The sequence below is a fragment of the Pholcus phalangioides genome, unplaced genomic scaffold (assembly GCF_987345545.1).
Source record: "Pholcus phalangioides strain wild (caught in Gottingen) unplaced genomic scaffold, Ppha-v1.0 ptg000003l_1, whole genome shotgun sequence".
Lineage (NCBI taxonomy): Eukaryota > Metazoa > Arthropoda > Arachnida > Araneae > Pholcidae > Pholcus > Pholcus phalangioides.
Genome location: NW_028301596.1, coordinates 4407457 through 4432301, shown reverse-complemented (window position 1 = coordinate 4432301; position 24845 = coordinate 4407457). Strand labels below are relative to the sequence as shown.

The 24845-nt window shown below is 37.6% G+C and overlaps 1 protein-coding gene across 1 annotated transcript in view; it reads left to right on the top strand.

The window, feature by feature from the left end:
* The first annotated feature begins 5423 nt into the window (after positions 1-5423).
* Positions 5424-24845, top strand: part of LOC149087925 (QRFP-like peptide receptor) — an 82088-nt gene continuing 62666 nt past the window's right edge. The window contains exon 1 of the mRNA XM_089242708.1: positions 5424-6328. Within this exon, the coding sequence (XP_089098834.1) occupies positions 5956-6328 (373 nt within the window). The 5' untranslated portion in view covers positions 5424-5955. The remainder of the gene's footprint in view (positions 6329-24845) is intronic.

Sequence of the window (24845 nt, the reverse complement as noted above, 5' to 3'; positions counted from 1 at the left end):
CGTTCACATGTGCACTTATTGTGGTAGCATTGGGAGTTCTAGAACCCGCTTGATGACTTTTCTCCTTCGTAAGGGAAGAAATGAAGAGCAGTCATTGGTGAAAATTCTTGAACGTTTTAGTGCGGGGGGCTGGGGTTGAGAAATCAAGTGATGTAAGTCACTTTGAAAACTTTTTTCCAGACAAAGAAATTTTCATTTGAAATTACTAGCAATTATCATATCAGGAAAATTATATTGTTTCCATCTGTAGGCTATTTCATCAGCTTCAACTTGCACCACTTCATTTCTGAGTATCAAAATTCTTAGTCATTTTATGTAACTAAATACACATCAACTCAATCTGGACTCACACTTGATTTCTCAACACTCTGCATTCAATAAGGAATCTGGAATAAAAATTATGATCACACACAACACACATCGTCCATAGTTAATCACTCCGTAATCGTACCATTGTCTCTATGTAGATAATCGCACATTCATCCTTGAGAATCGAATTCATACAATCAACTATAACAGCCGCGGATAAGGCTACCGTGAAATAACTAGCGGACTCATCATCCTCGGTATTAAAGTGGAAAAAACATTTCATTCTTTGTTCAAAGTGACGCCAAATCGATAGGAAAAAAAAGGTGGCATAGGGGCCGTTCAAGTCATGGATGGGGGGGGGGGAGGGGGTTTCCTATTTGCTGACTTTTGATAGCAAGGAGGGAGGGGGGGTGTTTGGATAATGCTTACGTCATCAACCACCCTTTATGAAAATATGAGTTAGGATTCAGAGGGGCAGACCTGATGACGAAATTTTGCAGACAAGGGGGGGGGTGTCAAAAATGGCTAAAAACTTGCTTACGTAATACTTGAACGGCTTCATAGGGAAAATAGCTATTGGGTGTAGCGGTAATATTGACGTCACAATTTGTACACAAACGAAGGATGAGTCGGCCTGGGGTTTTCGGTGGCTGCAACGAACGTAAGACAGATAAGATCGCGGGTCCTAGATAAATGGGCACGGATCTCATTCCAGGCATTATAACCGATGTGCAATGTACGACCGAGGATTTCTTGGAAAAGCTTTCCGATTACTGGAAGCGATTTTCAATAAAACACCTGCGGTGATAACGAGGAAAGAAAATAAAACCAATTTCGTCGCGGAATGTACGAGAGAGTAGTATATCTAGTCTTATCTTGGGGAGGGTTCGCGCATTCTGTAATTGACACAAAACGAGATTTTATTCCGACTCGAAACTAGCAGATTTGTCTTTTCCTTTTATTAAATGAGACCGTCAGTAGACCCAACCATAAATTCGATCGAGTTACGTTCGAATACATTTCTCATGTGAAATTTTCCTCGCCATCATGTCACATCCGCGAAGTTAATGGCCGTTATTTGCACATTTTATATATTCTCTCCGGTAGCATAATTTTTCTGGAGTCACGACGAGTCCAGATTGATTGATTGATGACCGCTCACGCCCAGAGTTGTTGTGCATTGCAAGACAACTTCCTCAATTCACCTCCTGGGAGGCTGGATCGTGTCGGAGAGAGCATCTTCTATTTATTCAACAAATAAAATAATTATATACATTCTATGAAAACAATCCATCAGAAAACATTGAGCACGAAACAATCAGGATTAACAAAAGGGGTCATTCAAGTATTACGTCAGCATCGAGGGGAGGAGGGGGTTTCGGATTTGCTGACTCCTGGATGACAAGGGGGGAGGGGGGTTTGAAGGTTGCTTACGTCATCAGCCACCCGTTTTTGAAGATATGACATATTCTAAGCTGCTGACGAAATTTTGCTGACAGGGGCTCAAAAAAAGGCTGAAAATCTGCTTGCGTAATACTTGAATGGACCCAAGGAGAAAAATGAAGTAATAATAAAATATATATACCAAATGAAGAAAAATATTAAACGCACTTATTTACATTACTTAACAATGTAAATTTAATGTAAAAAAATCTGGATGCTGTAATTGGGATGTAGAGGGTATCTCCGAGGGAGGGGAAGGACTGCCTGGATTGATCTTTCTTTACTCCTGACTGAGTCTTGTGATCATTGGGATGCTGGCTAGGAATTTTTTGGTCTTGGTTCTGAAGCGGTATATTCGGAGTCGTTGGAATCGTCGGTCCGGTGAATTGGACGTCTGAATTTTGTTTTGCATGTTTCAAGATGTTTAGTAGGTTTTAATATGCGATTTGCTTTCATATGGGACTTCTGATGATGCGTCGATTCCAGAATGTCAGCTTGTCCTGGTCTGGTCTAGAAATCGTCTTATGTCTATGAAATCGACGCTGGCGCAAATCCATAGCGAAAAACGTGATAGAGTATTCAGTTTTACATATTTTCAGTTTTACATCAGTTTGTATATGCAAATTTCAGGTACAGTCGAATCCCGGTATAACGAACTCCAAGAGACCTGCTGAATCACTTTGTTATAACGAAATTTTGTTACAAAGGTATTCCAGGTTTTTGCATTGTTCCTATGCAAACTTATCTGGGGGGGATTTCAAAAGTGGTCGTTAAAACGAGATTTTCGCTATAACGGTATTCGTTAAAACGGGATTCGACTGCGTTTTCTATTCGTTTTTTCCCCCCCCGAAATGCAGGCATTGCAGCGTTTAATTAGCACGAAGACATTGCAGCGTGTAATTGACACGAAGACATTGTTCAGATAGAGCGTGCAATTGAAGTGTATTTCCGACGAGGCAATCCGTCAGTTGATAGAGTGGGATGAGACGAATACAGTCGACTCCGCTTAATCGGATGTCATCGATTCCAACGCACAACATCAGATTATGCGGGAAACAATCCAATTGACATTTCACAATGTTAGTTTAGTTTGTATGTACAAAAACTGCTGAATGATCATATATCAATAAAGCTTCTCGAATAAATCAGACGTAAAAAATGAAACGAAAATTATATTTAATTATACTGAGCACAATACCTGACATCTTTACTTCTCATTAGAAAGTTAGCGCCTTCTACTGGATCAACAGAGAACAAATATAAAAGAAGGAGCTATTTACCGCTGCTTCGCTCGCGTGGATTTGATTATCTGAAAATTGCTTGGCGATGTTTCTTTCCAATAACATCTGAATCCCTCGTGACCCCATTTATGTGCTGCAATCCCTGAAAGGTTCAGCAGTATCGGCTACATACTGCCGAATATATACATATTTGTTACTAAGTATTGAAGACAACACTTGGAGGCACGTGTCTACTTTCAAATGTATTTTCTTATCCTAGCGTAACATATTATCCATTAATTGCAAAATGTTTCGTTCAATAAAAACATTATGTGTCTAGTGGTTGATGCGTATCAGCAGTTTCCGTGTTGGAATAACATAAGTCCCTATCGTGAAGCGTAAAATTCGATTAAGAGGGAAAAAAGTATTACTACTACTACTAAACCACACGTGCACCTCGTCCATATACCTCTGCGGAACCTCTTACGAACTGGTACATGTTGGAATGTATCAATGTACTTCTCGTATCAGGATTTGCTGATTTAGACTGGATTAGCTTATACCATTTTTTAAATGTAAAGTTCTCACTTGAGAATCTTTTGTGTTGCTGAGTTATACTGTGAATTTTAAGTAATGTGCACTACATTTTTTTTTTAAATTTATGTCATATACAGATTTTTTTACTAAAATATGTAATCTTCTAGCTCGTGATAACATGTGTATTGCAGTACATGTGAAATATATGTTAATATCTAAAGTGTAAGTTATAATGCATAAATTGACTCAAATATAACTTGTATCACAGTTTTCTTCGATCTCGTGGAATGTTGGGTCATTGACGGACTGATTTGCTTTTGTATATTTCAGCTGACCCGATATGTATGGGGTGTTTTTGTTGATACATCAAATGGTTGTCGAACTCATATGATGATATGTCAATGTATATCTACAGTGTGATAATTACAATGTAAAATGTAATACTTAAATTAAGTAATTATTATAATCTCCAGCGACACTAAATTGCTGCTCGCGAGTTGTTAATGGTTGCTCCCTGGTGTAAGATGTAAAGTCGATTTTTTTTTAATGGAGAAAATAAATTCTCCCTTCGGGGAACCCCGTATGGCGAACTATGTTTGCCACGCCGGGGGTTAGTATCTCTTACCCTTTACCCATGGCGCCCCTGGAATTATTTTAGTACCACAAGGGTCAGATTGAGAAACACTGCAAACGTGCTTTACAACTTGCACAAAGCACGCTTGCACTTGTGTGATCTCTAAGAATGAATCCAGCTGATCACGATAATCTCACAGCTTAGAACTTTAGGAGATCAATTAGACCAGGGGTCTTCAAAGCATGGTCCTTGAGCCAATCATGGACCTCTTCACATTGGAGCACCTGCCGTTTTTACGAAATTACTAAAAAAACATTTAAAGACGACAACAAATTCAAAAATATATATATCGGTAGAGTCTTCATTCAGTATCATTAACGCTGTCCATTTGATACATTACCAGGACCGTAGTAATAAGTTGTGGAAAGAAGCACTTCTTTTTTAATTGATTTTGCAGAGGAATTTGGACGAGGTTCATGTGTGGTTTAGTAGTAGTAGTAGCTAACCAAATCAACTACAGTAAAAAACACTTGCTGTTATAGCAAAAACGTGAAATTAAACGTTACTATGGTTTAGTAACGAGGTTTCCTGACAGGTGTTCAATGAGTTAGTTGCAAGCGGTTACCGGAATATTAGGGCCAGGGTCTAAAGCATTTTCTTCTTTCTGTCTTCAAGGAAGAAAGTGCCTTAGGGCGGTATTCACCAACATGGTTTAAACTATAGTCACAATTTTTTGATGAGAGATCGACACGGATTGGTTAAATTCAGATTTTTAACCAATCTATGTTGATCTTTTATCCAAAAATTGTGATTACAGTTTAAACCATGTCGGTGAATGCGACCCTTAGACGCTTAGACCATGGCCTAATAGCCCAGAAACCATCGCAGCTCATCAAACAAACGCTACATTTAAAATAACGGAATTCCATTATTTTATAACGTGATGATAACGGAACAAAATGGTGTACAATTTCCTTTCCTGTCCAGCGTATAATGCAATATAACACCGTGAAACTACATATTAACCAAAAAGTATAACCACTTCATGTAATACAGAAAAAACGCAATCATACAGATTGAATTATTTCCTTAGAAAAGTCTCGAAGAAATTATAAAAATCGGATTATAAAAATCATTTAAAATAAGAAAACTGTTCCATTTTTCCGATCTTTTAAATAGCAACCTGAAGAATTTTGTTATAAGGGTAATAAGAAGAGAAGATCGTTCATTGGCTGTGTTTTGTCGATCCCCGTGAGCATGCGTAAGAAAGTATCTCTCGCGCGCCTTTGACATCCCACGGAAAGCAACTTCACGGCGCTGCGAGTGCACAGTCCATCCGACTTCTCTGACTGTAGGATAATCTTCTTGCGAACAAACTTCCCCAGGGATATGTTATCATTCATTATAATTATTATCTCTATCATGTCTTTCTTAACCGTGAACAAGACTTGTTTTCTCGGTGATGTCAATCAATATACGTAGTAACTTAATTTTCAGTTTAAAAATTCTAATTTAGTTCATACGATTGATTATTCGTCTTGAGTTTTTGTAAGTTCGTAAAGATGAATATTTCCCATCTTCAAAGTTACTTGATGTCTTAAAAATGTAAATGGAATATTCTTCAGAACGTTTTCAACTGAACATTTTCTATCATCGGTTTTTGACGGATTAACAGAGACAAAAATTCCTAAAGTTCTAAATATCAGCAGGTAATAATGTCTCAAGTAATTACTTAGAAGTTAATGTCAGTTTAGTGGAAAGATGAAGAGGGATGAAAAATCTTCTGGAGTTTTCATTTGACTGTTTATGAACTTGGAACTTACTCAGGAGTTTTAGCTGGTGCTTGGAATTTCTTGTAACAAAAATTACATCATGGAAATCGTAGAAGAGATCGCGATTGATGAAGCTATGGGATGCGGTTTCGGTAATTTCATCTCGAACTTGAGTGCCTACGATTTTCCGAGTCCTCAGGAGTTGGTGAGGCCTCTGACTAGTTACGACTATCTAAAGATCAGCTTGTACTTCGCTATATTGTTCCTGGCCCTGACCGGTAACATCAGCGTCATACTGACCGTTCTCTTGAATCGGAGCATGAGAACGACCATCAACATCTATCTCGTGAACCTTGCAGTCGCCGATTTGCTCATTTGTGTGTTTTGCATGTGGGTGCCGCTCGTGAACAGTTTGACAACGCCGATGTTCGTCCTCGGAGCCTTCATGTGCAAGTTCAACCCATATTCACAAAGTAAGCGCATGGTTACCGCTTCATTCATTTAATTTTAATTGGTTAATTCATTTGACATTTATATCAATTACTATCGTCAGCTCAAAATACATTTTGCATCCGCGTAATGCATATTTATGGTACCGAAATTAAAGTCAGAAAGCAGTTTTTAAGCACGAAGCTTTTCACGTCGAACAGAATATACAAATTGGAACATGTACAAATGTGTACAATAAGATATACAATGTAACCTCTCTTAACGGACATTCCCCATTAACGGACACTTTTCTGATTCCCGGTCACGTGAAAAGTACTTCAATATATTTCACTCCCCCATTAGCGGACTCTCTCGATAGCGTACGGTAAAATTAGGCAAACAGAATTTTTTTTTCAAGTTCTAATTTATTAGTTTTTTATCATAAACAAAGAGTTTATCATATTCAAATAAGATCATGTTTAATTCCAAGCTCGAGTTGCTAAATATAATAACAAATCGTCAATGAATTAATTAATTGAACATAATTAGTGTCCAGGATGGTGAATTCGAATGCTAATGATGGGTTTTGTTTGTTGACGTTTGTGAAAAAAGCTAACATTACAAGACTGATGATGTTTTTAAGAATGTTTTTATCTTCTTCACACCTATTTTATTTTAATGTTTATTGAAAAATGTGTGCAGTTCACATATCGTGTACGGGTAAAAATAGTAAATTGGTTTAATGAAGAGAAGAAAAGTTATACGGACAAATTTTTCTATATTTATCAGACTTTATTTGAGAATTATGCATAATCGCCGGTAAAAGTTATATAAATGTAGTGAAATTTAATCAGACTTTATCTAGACGATTGGTGATTATGCGCGTAGCCACCGGTGTATCATTTTTAAAGTAGCATAACATGTAAAGGAATTGGCAAATTATAAAATGTATGGGAACCAATATTGCGACCGAAGTTATACATTGCATAAATGTGAAAGTCGTATAAACGAGATTCCACTCTATATCGTACTTACCCATAAGCGGACACTCCTGGTTAGCGGACAAAATTTTTACTCGCGTTGGTGTCTGTTGTTAACAAATGTTTATTGTATATGTTACGGTAAATGTGAAAAAATTCGATTATTATACATAATAAACCTGTTGATTGTGTATAGTCGTTGAGGATTTCGGTAAGTTTTATAAACTTCCCTAAATTTATCAGTTTTACCGTCGATAATGCACAGTACCCAAGCGCCGTTGGTGATTTTAATAAGTACTAAAAAATTATCACTTTTTTACCGGTGATTATGCAAAAGATCCTAACGGATGCGTAACATGATAAATCGTAGTATATGACATAGTGTCCATGATAATTCATACATGTATTACATCATTATATCGGGGTGCGATCGTAAAATTTTCTGATTATATTTATCACACACATACTGGACTCATTCGGATTTTTTTCCCCTATTTATCAAATTCACCAATCACACTAGTGTGTTGTGCATAATCGCAGATAATGGTGCTAAATTTCAGGTATTTATTATATTTACCAACGACACTTGGTTATTATGCATAATCTGTGGTAGATGTGATTTTTTTAAAATAAGGGGTCCCTTATAATAAGGGAGCTTCAATCACAGATAGAGGCGATAAATTTCAAGTATTTATCAAATTTACCAACAACGCTTGGTTATTATCCATAATCGCCGGTAAAAATTATAAATTTATCAAACTTACCAAAACGATTGGTATAAAGTATGCGCAATAATTTGTAAGTATCACATTCACCGTAACATGTATACCAAATATAGTTTATTTTTAGATTCTTGTGGGCGACCATTCGAACATACGACCATATTTTTATGGGCTACAATTCGAAAATGATGTATCACCTGCCTTGATGTTTAATTCATAATTTTATTCTCATTGACCGGTTTCTAGATTATCGGCTAAAAGGGGTGACCAGTTTGAAATTCTGAACACCAAAAAAATCCACAAATAATAACCAAAAACGCTTGTTTTCGACTAGCAACATTTGAATGTTGCACTCACACAAAAGTATTGTGAAATTATTTATTTACAATAACCCTAGAAGACATGGAATGTATTTACACTGGAAAAGTAATAATAATTAAATAATAATGAATAAAAATAGTCTGAAATAAAATAGAGTCAGCAGGTAAAGCATTCTCCGCATACGGAGCTAGGTCAAAATCCTCAATAGGGGGAAGCAAATCTTGCATAGGCGACGTATACAAGTTATGATGGCAGACTATCCCATATTCTCGCTACACGCCTTCTGTATCCATAGAAAAAGCAATCTTTTAAGGCCGTTGGTATTCTTATTTAGAAGTGATGCCTCCGTAGGTTAACTCGTCTGTCCATGATCTCTAAGAAAGTTGCTCCCGATGGTAGCTAACATGTTAAACCATTTGGTGGACAAGTTTATAGAACATCTGATGTGCAGCGATTCTACGCCATTCCAGTGAGTGCAAGCCCAGAAATTGAAGCCTCTCATAATAAGACCAGCCACTCATGCCAGCTATTCATTTAGTAAAGGACCTCTGTGGTTTTTTGAGGAGCTCCATGTCCTTAATTTTGTAAGTACCCCATATTTACGAACAGAACTCCAGAGTCCGGTGAACATATACACTCAGAAAGCGTATACGCATCACACTTGCGGTGTGCCGTACATAAGATGTATGAAATTCCGTTAGCTTTGCAAGCTATGCCATGATGATGATCAGTACAATCCAGGATGCCCCTCATTGCAATACCTAAATCCACGCATGTATCTAATTGCTTTAACGTTTTATTACATAGTTGATAATATTCAGGATCGGAACCTAAATGCATTGATCCGCTTTTCGATGTTGAAATAGGGTGTTTATACTGACAACACACACTCCACCGGAAAAGTTATTGGCATGCAGTTCTTAAGACCCTAGTATTTTCTACTACAGATAATAGCTTCACGTCATCAGTGAATTGCAATAGAGGGATGGGTGATACAGCGTGAGCGATTCATAATTGTAAAAAGTAAATAACATTCTCTGGACATGATGCTCGCTAAGCGAACCTGATGAGCTCTGTCAAGAACACCCATGTCAGCGCTTCTTCAGTAGTAGCAATCTGTCTACTTCATCAAATGTCTTTTGGGAGTAGACGTAGATAACATCAATCTGTTATCCTGAATCGATAGCATTCTCTCATATATCATGTCATATCAACTGCGACGCTGGCAAGGAGCGGCCAAGAATGAAGCCAAACTGGACTGAAGGGATTAGACTCATCTTGACGGCAAATGGAAGTAACTTATTGGCGATGCATCTCTCGAATATTTTGCAGGACATATCGGTTAACGATACCGGGCGATAATTATTCGGATCTGCACTGGAACCTTTATTCTTATAAGTTAGACTAATAACTTGGAAATGATGAAACAGGTTTTCTTGGCACAACCCTAATAAACTGGCGCGGATAGCATCGCTAAAAATAGGTTTCGATCCTTACGAACACGAAGCTATGGCCAGATGGTTTTCTATGGATTTTATACCATTAAGCGTATAATGTATTTTATTACCAATAAAGTGTATCGGCAACAGGGTTATTGGCTTACAGGGTTTTTTCAAGTTTTGTAAAAGACATTTTATCAGACTTTTATGATATAATCCCGGCCTTTGGCACATATTAAAGCCAGCCTACGAAATAAGAGTGTCATAAAAGGGTATTTCTAATCTTTTTGTGTTTAAGGTCGGGATTACACTATAAAAGTTCGATAAAAGATCTTCTACGAAACTTGAAAAAACAAAACAAAAAACACATAAATAATGGCCTATCGATTAAAATTCGCTCAAATGTAACTGGTTCGTTTAATGGTTGCGTTTTCCAAGTTTTATGAAGGTAGTTTTATAAAACTTCTACAGTGTAATCCCGGCTTTAATGATTCTTGATAACCTTTCGATTTCGAATGTGTGAAAAATGCCGCGGAAATTGTTATCGTTTATAATCAGAGCCGCCCTTATGGGGAGGGGGTGCGACAGGTGCTGTCACTTCGGGGCGGCACTCACCGTAAAATATCTGTGGCGTTTTTTACGAATTCTCTTGAATTTTCATAAGCTGCGGAATTATTAATTTCACTAACTCATGAATTGTGACGAATTTTCATGAATTATGGAATTATTTATTTTAACTCATGAGTTTTCATCAATTCTAGAATTATTTCCCTCATCAATTCTGGAATTATTTCCCTCATCAATTCTAGAATTATTTCCCTCATCAATTCTAGAATTATTTCCCTCATCAATTCTAGAATTATTTCCCTCATCAATTCTGGAATTATTTCTTTCATCAATTTTTTCATTGTTTTTTAATTTCCAATATAATTATCTTTTGTTAATTCTGAATTTTCATCTCAACTGTGGATCCCTATTTCTTTCTTCAATTATACAAATACAACTCCATAACAGGCAAAATGCCCAACGATGTGGATGAGAATTACTGCGTTTAATAGTTCTGAATTGTCATTAGTGCTGGAATTATTTATTTCGATTATTTTTAATTCATCAGTTCATGAAATTTCATTAGTTTCGAGAATTGTATCCCTCATCAGTTCAAAGTTACCTCCAGTGTTAAATTTTCGTCAATTTTTGTGATAATTTACATTTAATTGTGTGTTCAGAAGTTTTTGTGTGGATATATATATTCTTGTATATTCTGAAATAATAGATGTGAAAACATAATTTTAAGGCGAAGAGAAGTTCTAAACAATTTTGGTGCTCCGAAAATGTAGAGATTCACCTGGTCCCACTCTTTCTTTTCGCCCCGGGCCCCGCGTCTCGTAAAGGCGGTCCTTGTTATGATTGGTTATAAATACGTGACTTGTAATTAGTTCCTATGATGATTTAACGTCAGACAAAGCAGATGGTGTGTGAGCCACCAATATCACCAGTTTATCGTTGAAGAGGCAATTTAAATCTGATTGTGGAAAATTTGAACTGAATTGGTGAACAAGTTGTCCCAAATAGATTTTATAGCGGATAGCTCTGCAACAGTTGGCTTTGAATACATACTTTATATTACAGAAAGTTTTAAAGTGACGTGCGGTTCGAGGATGATGTCACTCTCCGCTATCCATACGAAGGTTTTTAACAGCTGGCTGATGCGAAGATATATTTTTTGGAAAGACAGAGAATTTTCAACTGCCCTTGCGGAGAATCGAACAAACGTCCTTTCACTTTCCGAGTGAAAACACCAGACTTCAAACCCAGCGAATATCTCAATCTTTCCTTGGAGCTCGTATGCATTGAAGAGGACAGTTCATGGACGGTCGGACCTAACTCAGGCCAAAGCTCACAATGGCTGACACTGCTACCAGATGGCGACTTATCCGAGGATGTCACACTCCTCTATCCATACGAAGGTTTTAACAGCTGGTAATGCGAAGATACAAGTTGTATATTTAGGAAAGAGAGAAAATATTCAGCTGCCTTTGCGGGGAATCGAACCAGCACCTCCTAGAGATGGAATGCCTCGACACGGACTGCCATAAACGTCATTCCGACTACCTAACAAGTTTGCCACATTTTGAAACACAGCATCCTATTTCGTTTCTTCTTATTTTGGCGTAGAATCTTTCTGATTGGCTCCCAAATACCGCATAGTGATTGGATGTGGGGCACACAAATCTCCAATTCTGAGCCCGATCATTTATTTTCCTCACAACGATGATACTGGCACGAGCAGGGAATTTTTCCCCCTGAATATTCTGAGGGAAATTGACTACTTACTGATGTCACAAGCAGACTGCAGAGACCTTCTATCTCTAGGAGGTGCTGATCGAACCCACGTCTTTTCTCTTTCCGGGTGAACGTCCTAGACCACTAGACTACAAAGGCAACATTGTCCATGTACGGTCCCGTTCAGCGCTCACAAGCTCCAAAGAAAGATTGAGATATTCGTTGCCTTTGTAGTCTAGTGGTCTTGAGCGATCTCCCGGCAAGAGAGAGAGAGAGGGGACGTGGGTTCGATTCTCAGCAAGAGCAGTTGAATTTTCTCTCTTTCCAAAAATATATATTCCCATCAGACAGCTGTTAAAAACCTTCATATGATTGCGGTTACTTAAAATGCCCTAAATTTCCCAATGGATGGTATACATAATAAAATAGAAAAACTAACTTTTTATGCAGACCCTAGTTGCTAAAACGTTCAATTAATGCAAATGCGGCTCTGAGAAGTAATTTTTTCAAAAAATTCAATTTTTTGAAATGCAATATTAACGGAGATATTTGAAGTTTCCAGCATTTGTCATTAATGGTTGTGTCGTTCAGAAATTTGTACAATAAATACAAATACAACGCCACAACAGGCAAATTGCCCAACGAGGTGGCTGACTTAAGAACATCATGGATCCCCGAGCCCCTACCTACTACTGCTACACCACACATGCCCCCCCCGCGGAACCCCCCAACGAATCGGTACATGCGGGAATGTGCGTGTACGTATAGTGCAACCTGACGTAATGTTTGTTTCTGTGTAATGCTTGTTATGTGTAGTGCTGTCATCTGCCCCCAGTTTTACTAACTATGAGTGAAGTGTTATGGTTGAATGATTTACCGTTGTAGGACTGTTGCTCTCTGTGGCGAGACTTTTTAACGGGGAGATCGGCTCGCATTTGCGCCTTGAAGTTGGGAACCACAGAAAACCAACTTCAGCCGACCACCACTGTGGGGTTCGAACCCGGATCCTCGCATCACGAGTCCGGCACTATAACCACTCGACCACCACAGCGGCGAATGAAAAGTTCTGAAAATTATGTATTTGATAAAGAATGCAATTGCTATTTATTGTGATTAAGAAAATAAAAGGGTTGAGTTCATCACATATTTGTGTGCAGTCCCAAAAAAATGGCAACTTCGAGCCAATGAAAAATTGTAACCAGTGATAAGTTGCAAAAGCATAGTGATTTTATATGCTTAGTATGTCTATGAATATTGCATTCAAAAATACGAAATGCTTTGCAAATGGCTTTTCAAAACGGAAACTAGAACTTGTAGCACGCAGGGGTACATATAAAAGGTTAATTTCTTCACATTTTTTACGAATACGACCCCTCAAACAAATCTTGAGATTTTGATTAACCGCGGTCCATTTGAAAACTTTTCGTAGTTGAAAGTGTTTCTAAAGTCGACAGTTGCAGACATATCCACTGCGCAAACAATTTGGGACAGTTTGTAGTCGATCTGCATGTATAGTTCAGAAATTGGTGTGTCAGAGACGTGTTCATGTACGTTATTGCTTATGCATGTTTTGCTCTTCTTCTTTTTTTCAAATACGGCTTACTTTGCGCCGCGTTCCTCTTTATTGAAACCGGTTATAAGGCTCCTCGCGCATTGTGGATACGGCAAGAGCCTACAACTTCCACTACTGATATTTAACTGTACATGCACCTCGTACACATACCTCTGCGGAATATCTAATAAACCGGTCCCCAGCGGAATGTGGGACCTGAAGCCCCGTTCATATGTCCAAACATTGCGGTAGTTCTGGGAGTTCTAGTACGCGCTTTTGACGACTTTTTTTCCTCCGTAAGGAAAGAAATGGAGAGCAGTCATTGGTGAAAATTCTGGAAGCGGGTTTTAAACCAGCTTTATCTATTTGGAATGAGAACAGGGCTTGAGTGTATATGTGCCCCTTCCTAATGTATTTATGCCCTTAAATTTGTACTTGTTTCTTGTTCTAATGTGCCATCTGTCTTCAATAATTTGTAGCAAAGATGGAAAAATATACTTGTATTGCCAAGTTGTCTGTATCCCTACTCTCTGCGGAGAGACTTCTTTTAAATGGGGGACCGGCTCGCATTTTCCCGCCTCGAAGTTGGAAAAGCGCAAGAATAAAAATAATGACTTAAGCAAACCACCACTGTGCATCAACAGGGTTCGAACCTGGATCCCCACGATCAGAGTCCAGCACGATGCCAACATGATCACACAGCGACCAAGCGAAAGAAGCAGAAAACCCAACTATGGCTGGTAAATTTTGTGTGATTACTCGGATCAAAAAATATCGCTTATAGAACGGTAAAGCCAGTACGGTCCAACCTTTCGAGATAATAGGCTTACAACCATTACCGAAGCAGATCCAGGGCTACATCTGTTTTTTCAATACAGTCGAGCTCGGGCGAAATCGTACAGGTACGAGAAAAATTTTCGCAATATTTATCCCCTTATTTGGGAAATTATGCATAATCGCCGGTATAACTGATATAAATGTCGTGAAATTTAATCAAACTTTCTTTATCGAGATGATTGGTGATTATGTATACACCACCAGTGTATCATTTTCACAGTATCATATACATTTTTGCGTTAAAATGCATAAGAACCAATTGCGACCGAAATCAAACGTCGTATAAATGTGAAAGTCGTATGAACGAGGTTACACTGTAAATCGTACCTATCCATTAGTAGACAAATATTTTGGTCCCGTGAATGTCCGTTATCGAGAGAGGTTCTACCCTATATTTACTCTATTCAATTTTCACATACTTGAAAACTCCAAAAATTGGATGTATTCGAATACGTAGCCACAACCTTTTCGTTTTACTCAGTACTGGGGAAATCAAATAAAGCAAAATGTGGATACGAGTGAAATTCCTGTGACGAAAACAAAATAAAATTCAATTTCATAAAATTTTCAATCGTCGCGTTCAAGTGATGTTCACGAAATTCCAATTCATGTTTGTGGAAGGTGGTTTTTTTGTTTTTTCGTTTTCACTTACCGGTGCCTTTTCCCCATGTCTCGTGGAATCTCGTTCACGAGATTTCCATACGATGATTCCAAAAAAAACCAACAGAAATAGATTTTCCTGAGAATTTTTGTTATTGGAAAATTCACGAATTTCTCTCTTGAATTCAATGTTTATTATTCTTCCCCTAGGATGCGTACCATGGTCTATGATTGTTCAAATCTTCTTGTTCTGAGAAACTGATCGCAGTTGTCTCGAAGTGTTTTTCCCGAAAACATAGTGTTATTGCTACGCTGTTCTTTTTTTTTTTTATGATTTTCGAAAATGCATTCCTGAGAGAGAATAACTTTCCCCGGAATCCACGAAACCTAATACATTCAGTACATCAGTTCCGAAGAGTTTTTACTGCTTATAGAGTAGGGGGTCTTCAACGCTTGTCCCCGCTGGCCAAATGTAACTCTCGAAGTTTTTTTGCAGACTGCAACCCTGATGTAAATTGTTTACACCTGCGGGTGCGCAACATTTTCAGTCCGCGGGCCGGATATGCGGTATTTTTGCTGCTCGTGAACCAGGAACCTGTATATATTACGGTGAATGTGATAAATCCGGTTATCATACATAATGACCGGTTATATGCAAAATTGCTGAGCGTTTCCGTAAGTTTGATAAATTTCCTTTAAAAAAAAATTTATCCCTTTTACTGGCGATTATGCATAATTTCAAAACAGTCTCGTCGTTGGTAAACATGATAAAGATGAAGGAAATAGTTACTTTCCGGACATTATGCTGAGGTGAACTTGGAAACAAAAGGTGGGACAAGATGACTTTTCTTTCCAAGTTCACCTCAGCATATTATCCGGAAAGTAATTGTTTCCTTGATATCTTGGGCTGAGAAAAAGCCATCTATGATGAACATGGTCAATGTGATAAATCCGGTTATCATACATAATGACCAGTTATATGTAAAATCGCTGAGCGTTTCGGTAAGTTTGATAAATTTTCTAAAATGTATCACTTTTACCGGTGATTATGCATAATTCCCAAGAGTCTGATCGTTAGTAAACATGAGATAAACCACATTCTACGATATACTATATATGGTAATTTATACATGTATTGTATCATACAGGGTCCGACCATATTCATCACATGCACTCTAGACTAATTTGGATTTTTTTCCCCCAATTTTTACCAAATTCCCCAATTATACTGGGGTATTGTGCATAATCCCAGGTAAAGGCGATAAATCTCAAGTATTTATCAACGACAGTTGGTTTTTATGCACAATCGCCGGTAAATGCAGCAATGTCACTCTATTTATCACATTTACTTAAGAATTAGTAGTATGTTTCGGTATCATGCATAATCATCAGTAACAGTAATAAATTTATCAAGACAAGACGATTGGTAAGTACGAATAATTACCGGTTTATCACATTTACCGTAGCCTATATATAAAGGGTGGCCATATGACTTGTATGTTACGGGAAATTCTTGTAATTTTGGCGGTCTCGACTTTTTGTTTATAAAACTGTCCCCTGTTGAGGGACGCAGGTTGGTCCGGTGCTCCGGGCGCTGGACTAGAGGGGGCACGGAATTCCCCTTTCAACTGCTCTCTCTACATCACTCGGGGGCGACAAAATGTTTTCTTGACTCGGCCGATGAAGTGTCTAGTTGCGGCACTGCCCATGTTTACCCTTATTTTCAAAGAGGCCTAGTTTAATTTTTCAAATCAAAAATTAAGTTAAATTTCATTACATATAATATTATATTATGACAATTATAACTAATTATCTCAATTGTTGTCATGTATGGACCGACAAACTCAGAGGGTTGTTGGTAGGTATCAAGAGAGAAGAACAAAAATTGCAACGGAACATGGTGTCTCAAACCACGATGAGGGTGAAAATCGCGAAAAACGCTGCAAGTTTCAACGTCAATCCGGAATGACAAAAAGTACAATAATACGGACAACGCTCATCGGATATTCTGTTGGTTCATCCACTGTGCTAAGCGCCCGTTGCCATCTGCTCGACCGTTAATCAGATGCATATCAGCGTATTCCTCGTTTGTGTTGTCAGCCATCACGATACTCATTGAAACAGACTACCAACTGCTACACGTGCTTACTACCGCAATAGCGCTAATTTGCGTAGTCCGCAGCGTGTGGTCCTACTCCAGCGCATGCGTTTTCGGACGCTGCTTACGTCAGATATGGTGAGCGAACCCACGAACGCATACAGTGATCAACTGACATCCATCTTTGGTCTCCTCTGGACTTGGAGCCTGCATGCGTGTTTCGCGATTTTCACCCTCTCAACGGGGTTTGTGACATCATGTTCCATTGCAATTTCTGTTCCTCTTCATGCCTACTAACAACAATCGGTCCAGTAACAGAACACCTGTATATATATATATATAGTATATATATTCATTTCACATATATCCCAAACATTTGTTTCTTTTGGCGAGTTACAAATTGACTTCGAACCCATCATTTTCCGTGAATGGCAATTTTTCACCTATTTCAGTGATAGTTGTCAATTTTTCTTGCCCTTGATAATTTTCCACCCAGTAATTTACAACTTTGCTGGCCATTGGCAGTTCTTTTTTGACTATAAATAACAACTTTACTAGATTTGAGTACCTGTTGGTGATGTTGCGGTCTATTTAAGTCTCAGTTTATTTCAGGCCCGAACGTTTCTCAGGTCTTCAGAGTTATACGTTCTCCGTGTTTAACTGATGCTGCCATCTGCCTTGTACATTTTAAAATTAAAATTCAAAATGCCTCAACTTGATCTCACACCCTTTACCAAACGCGTTGAATAGCAGTGAAGAACAAAACGCATTCATCATCAAACAGACGTGTAAATTGCGGTCAAACAAATATCGTCAATCAGTATGGCATGCAACGAGTAGGAAACACTTCTCAACTCCCCGAAAATGCAAATTTTCAATCAAGAACCCCTCCCATCAGCATCCAATGGGTGCAGTAACTGTATATTATGTAGAATTTGCGACATTTAGGGGGTTTTGGCCTCCTTTTTTTATCCAGTGAGTCCATACTTCCATACAATTTTAATCCATCCGAGCCATTTGTCATTACCATATATAATTGCAATAGAGTATTAATATTCATATCCAAATTCGTGAGATTTTAGGCAATCCAGATTTTTGCGTATGATCGATTAGGCTCAAAAGATCAATGGCGCATGTAAATGAGGTATTTTTCTGCTCGAATGAGCACTTTCAATTATTAAATGATCCGATTCATTCTCTTGTTTGAAAATAATTCCTGTCACGTGACTGGAGAAGTAACGCGTATATATCCGTGCTCCAAATTCCAAGATTTCAGAAAGGAGTGAAAGAACAATTATTCACAACAGAATAACAAATTTAACATGAATTAATCACTCTTTTCTCAATTTGAATCCACTTTATTCATCAATAATATTAATCACGAATAAAGGAATAGGGTTATTCAGGCAATATTAATGACTATTATAATCAGCAGAGGCATCAGTCGAGGAAAAACTGTTTTACGGTTAGACACTCAAAAGGAATATATGATTGGATTCTTTCAATTTCAATTACGAGTGATGGCGTCGATTTTTCGCCTATTGTTGAAATAAGAATATTCTGTGTGTTAATCGCTTTTCCGGAAGATCTTTTATAAATTTGGAATGGCGAAGTTAATCCGATTTAAAAGCCACAGATATTCTCGCTAAATAAATAAACACACGTGGAATATACCGTTCTTGAATAAAGCTCCGCGTCTCTCTCTCGTGAGCGATCTTTTTTCAAAAGAATTGCCGGCGTATGGTTGAGTGAGATAAATAGCAAGGCGGTCACTAATATATATATATTAAATTGAAATAACTCACTATTTTATTGAATTCCGTGTCTTTTGATTCCAAATATTTATATTATTTATGTTATTGTGCGTGTTACGGTAAACCAAATGTGAGTAAATGCAGTTATTATACATAAAAACTGGTTATTATGCGTAATTGCCAAGCATTTTCGTAAGATTGATGAATTTCCCTAAATTTATCACTTTTACCGGCGATTATGCATATTGCAGAAGCGTTGCGTCGTTGGTAGACATGATGAATCGAACTATATAACATAATATACATGATAATTCATACATGCATAATTTTCGGGGTGCAGTCGTAAAATTTATTATCATTATATCGAGGTCTGACTATATTTAGCACATTAGGATTCTTTTCATATTTATCAAATTCACCATTTACACTCGGGTATTATGCATAATCGCAGATAAAGGCGATAAGTTTCAAGTATTTATCAAATTTACCAACGACACTTGGTTAGTATGCATAATCGCACCAGGTAAAAATTGATTATGTTCCATTTTCCAAACTCTCCTGTATTTTAACACGCCTCCATTGGATCTTCAAAAAGTAAATAAAATGGGGGAAATAATTGAGTATATCGTCCCCGTCATACGGGAAGCAAGAATGTGCCAATCTTTCACTTTTTGAATTTATCGATTGGTTGGATTTTTTATCTTTCTATCCGAGTTTTTTGTCAAAAACTAGAATGTTTAACACCTATTGAAACGCTGATTACAAAACATTTTAGGGGAAATGACACTCACATACGTAGATTGATTGATTGGTTGATAACCGCTCACACTCAGAGCTGACACTCATTGGCCTAGTAACATTGGGTAGAGTAAACATTCAAACGTAATTTCTCACGTTCTTAAAATTCACACATTCATGATTCTGGCATGAGTGGGGGACGATATGTTTTAGTTAATGTCCGAAATCTCGAACACTCCGTGAATTCGCTGGTCACTACATATTACCTAGACTTCAAATACTTTCCACTACACGAAGTGTCTAGAATCCAAACATGGACCGCCAAATTTATGAATAACTCGCGAATCAATCAGACTTCGGACATTGACTTATAACATGTGAAAAGTAAACCAAAAATCAGTAGATATCTCGGAAAAAAATCATAAAATATGAAGAAATTATTTTCGTGTAAATTCATAGATTAAGGTCAAAATGGCATCCTAGGCCTTTCTTCCACAACAAAAGCATGATTACGCAAATCGTCTTTAACCAGAGCTTTTCCATCCAAAAAAAACCCCCTAGATCATTATTTTCTGTTTTGCATGCGAGGACTTTTAAGGACTTCAAAGTTTTTAACAACATGTGTGATGACCACTTATTCCCAAGAGACCTTTACGATTCTGTCCAGGGAATTTGTTAGTGATAGTAAACATCCATATCCGAACCGGGATTCGAACTCAGACATGCGCAGTCAGAAGATAGATTCCCAACCACTCGACCGCCAGCCGACGAAACTGAAAGTATTCTCCTTGACTGTGGAACTTCCTTTGCTTAATGACGGTGTAGGCAGATAACGTTATAATACCATTTCTAAAATGATGTTGCAGAAATAACGCCATCTGTTAAACTTCAAATTAATTTTAGTCTTTGTTGCTGGGAAAAAAAAGTTGAGGAACCAAAATGTAAATAAAAATACATCAACATGTGTTTCAAATTTTAAAATGCATTATTTAAAAAAAAATTCACTTCCTTTTATAACATACACTGTCTAGTCAAAGAAAAAATAATTGTTTTGTTTACTGTTTATTTTTTTCAAATAATTAAGATGCTTTCTTCTACAAATCTCATTGTATACATACTATTTTAATACATAAATTCTCTCATTCAATTGTATATACTCACATTACTTGCATACTATGTATCTATCCACTTTTGACGTTTATTCGCATCTATTCGATTTGTATCTTCTCATTATTGAATTTTGTATATACACATATATTTCCCAATTGAACTTGCATATTGAACTTGACCTGCATATGATGTACATTTGGAAAAGGTGTAAAAAAAAAAAAAGAGCGAGAAGACTCTTTCTGAACTTTGGATTGTTTTGCTTACATAAAATTTGTCAATAGTAAATCCCCATTAATTTCTGATGCATTGAGTTGAAACAGAACTTTATTACCTGTATTGCATTTTTGATGTTACAGCTGGGGTTTTTGCGTCACGACTCCCATGTGATGTTTTTTCCCCCATTCCACTTCGAATAGATGCTGCTAGCTGCAGATTGTGTGACCTGCTTCTGTGAACTGTGATGACATTTGCCTGCTTCTGTGAAATGTGATGACAATTGACTGCTTCTGTGAACTGTGATGACATTTGCCTGCTTATAGCCAGATCATGACTTTTCACCAATTTGACCAGTTCTTTTTACATACACTACACATTCATGCAAACACATATCTATCTACAAACATGTACACATTTTCTTCTTCACAGGCCTTCTTGGCCAGTTTTTATGCCGGCAGTTGGCCCTCGCGGGCTGGGAATCGGCTTAAAGTTCAATTCTGGTCTGGTCTGGTCTTTTTCAAATAATTAGCAACAACCTGCAGTGAAGTGTAAATGCAATATGCTGGGAATAATTACGAACTTAGTGAACGTTGTTTACTGATTGAATATGCTTAAACACCAAATATGGCCTCCGCCCTGTCCCTTGTGGGATATAAGCAGGTCACCTTACGGCTGGGCCATGTTGGAAAAAGGAAAGCCCCGCCAGCCACCAAGACCACAGGTCGAACGCCGGCCGGCATCGCATCACCGGACTTCCGACCCACGCAAATGACCAGTAAGAACACCCTGGCAGCCCATGGTCCCACCGGACCTACAGCAGGACGGCACCATCCGTCACTCCCCGTCCATCGGATCAACGGGGAAGAACCGTGTACGTCCGTTCCTCATCCAGCGGCACATATTGAACCATTATCATAATTGCACTCAATCCCTAGTTGCTGGTCAAGTAACCAGTCTAATCCTATTCTGGAGTCTCTTCACATCGAGCAGTTGCATCATCCACCTAAAACGATAACATAAAAAGAGCACAGCACGGCATAGAGTAATAACTGTTGGGGAGGTTCAGGAGTGGGAATTAACAACAATCAGTATAACGGACTGATTGAATATGTTGCCGATTTTCAGGCACAAACTTAACGTTAGACAAATTATGCACAGTGAATAACTACCCACTGCATTTACCGAAAGGGTGATAAAAAAATAACTTTTTATACTAACACCTTGTCCTCAAGAACACAATGAGAAAATTGTTGCGCTGTCCCTTCTGACGCCAACAGAAAGAACGTCCACGTTTCCACGTGCAATATGCACTGAGATATTTGAATTCAAAAATATTTGGAGAAAAAACTAAAGAACAATATTTCTTTCCCTTATTTCCACTTTCCTATGATGTTTGAATTCAAATATCTATATTCATTCAGGGGAGAGAGAGGGCAACAAGTTTTGCAATTGGGTTTTTGAGAACAGTGTGTCCGTATAAGAAAGACATTTTGTTTTTATTCTAATACTTGCAATATGAATGACAAATATTAGTTTTAAATTATTAATTAGTTATTTGGATGATTTTTGTTATTAGAATTATGCCTTTGGGATCAAGATTTCACCTGTAAAATGCGGCTAGGGGAGTTGGGTAATCACCCTGTATATTAATTACGTAATGTGATAAATCCGGTTATTATGCATAATCGCCGGCGAATTTACGTTGGCGAATTTGATAAATTCTCCTAACTTTATCACTTTTACCGGAGATTATGCATACATAATACCCAAGTGTCCTTAGTAAACATGATGAATCTTACTATATTTATCATATTTGCTGGTTATTATTCGTAATCGCCATTTCGTATTCGTAAATATGATAAGTCCCATTGACATGATACGTTTATTTTTTCAGATGACCGTTCTTGTGTGAGCCATAGCCTCTGTCAGATTTCATGAGCTCTGATTTTACGAATTTGTTCTGAACATCCACGAGATAATTCATATTCGAAGAATTTTGAAATCGGACCTCGGTATAACGAACTTGTATTTTACAGACTCTTTCACTGTACGGTAGAGTGATGTAATAACGAAATAACGAACTCTCATTTAACAAATTTTTATTACCCACACACCAAAGTAATGGTTTGCCATTCAACAAATTTTATTTTCGTACCCTGATATAAAGAACCCTCATCTTTTTACCAAGTTCTTTGATTTATCGGATTTCCTATACAAGTTTTTATGCACATACAATCAGATGAATGATAATATGATGACCCTAAAATAACAAATTCCTATTTAACGAATTCTACAGTCGGCCCCGAAATAATTAACGTCCTATTTGACAAATTTTACGATGGTACCCGGATATCATGAACTCTCATTTAACAACCTCAACTATTACCAATGACGATGGCTCTCGGGTATTATGTAAAATCACAGTAAGTGATATTTTTTTTTTTTTTTTAGCATTTATCAAATTTATCGACACATCACTGGGAATATTATCATAATCACCGGTAAAAGTGATAAATTTATCAAACATACCGAGATGATTGACGAATATCTACATAATAACCGTCAAATGTGATCGCTGCCACCCAGCACTGTGAACAGGGGCTGTATTTGATTGTTCCAGCCGCACTTTTTAGTATGATAGTAATTTGTAACCTTGAATATATATTTGTATGAGTTTATGGTGATATTTGTACCCAATACTACCTTCATACAGTAATGTTTTTGTGCATTCCCAATGGTATAAAAAAAGGGAAATTTTTGTAAAGTAAATAATATATGCATGTAATTCAAATGTGAATGTCCAGCACTGTCAACGGAGGCTCTGTTTGATTATTCCCGTTGCAGTGCAGGCTCTGTGTGAATTCTGTGTGTGTGTGTGTGTATATTGCATATTCTGCAATAGGTCAGGCAAAACTGCTCAGCACTGTGAACGGAGGCTTTGTTTCTTCGTTTCCCGTCACAGTCGAGGCATGGTATATATGTAATTTGTATACATTGTGTATTGTGTATTTTGATCATTCTCAAAGCTCTCCCACTTCAACTTGCCAGCTTCTTCCTCTTCTTTCTTGCCCACAAGTCTTTTCCACATTTCTTTCGGAATCCCAGGCTGCGGTCTCCGGCCCTTATGTGCCACTGGGCGCACGTGCAATTTTTCTCCCTAGTCATTGGATTCAGTCACCCATTTTTGTCAAATGGCTTATATGTTGCATTGAGTTGATGGCTGTCTTCATGGGGAGAACGACGCGAGTAATTCGAAACTTGCGAGCACGGGGCAAGGGAAGCCACCACTATAAATCTTTGCTTACTTTTCCGACACAACTCTGCCTCTTTTGAGGGAACGGAAGTAAGGTGCTTTGCATCAGTCCGGGGTTGTGAGCGGTTCTATCTATCTATCTACATAATAACCGGTAATTATGTATAATAACATATTTATCATATTCACGAAACATATATTACGAAGCTTGTACTGAATATGTTACGGTAAATGGGATAAATCGGTGATATATAGTAACTAGCTATTTTGTGTACAACCAGTCGTAGGCCGGCATTACACTGTAAAGATTTTATAAAAGTACTTTTATAAAAGTTGAAAATGTAACCAATAATATCATTGGTAACATTCTAGCAAATGCATGAACTTTTATGCAACTTTTATAGTGTAATCCCAGACTTTGAGTAATTTTCCCTAAATCTGGGATTACACTATAAAATTTTCATTCAAATTACTATGAATGTTTACGCTACGTCTACCCATGTATTAGTCTATGAGTAATTTTCCCTTAGACTAATACATGGGTAGACGTAGCGTAAACATTCAAACGCCATTTCCCAAGTTTTGAAAATTTGTACATTCATGCTTCTGGCATGAGAAGGAGGGGAGTGGGGAACGATATGTATTCAATTTTTGTTTA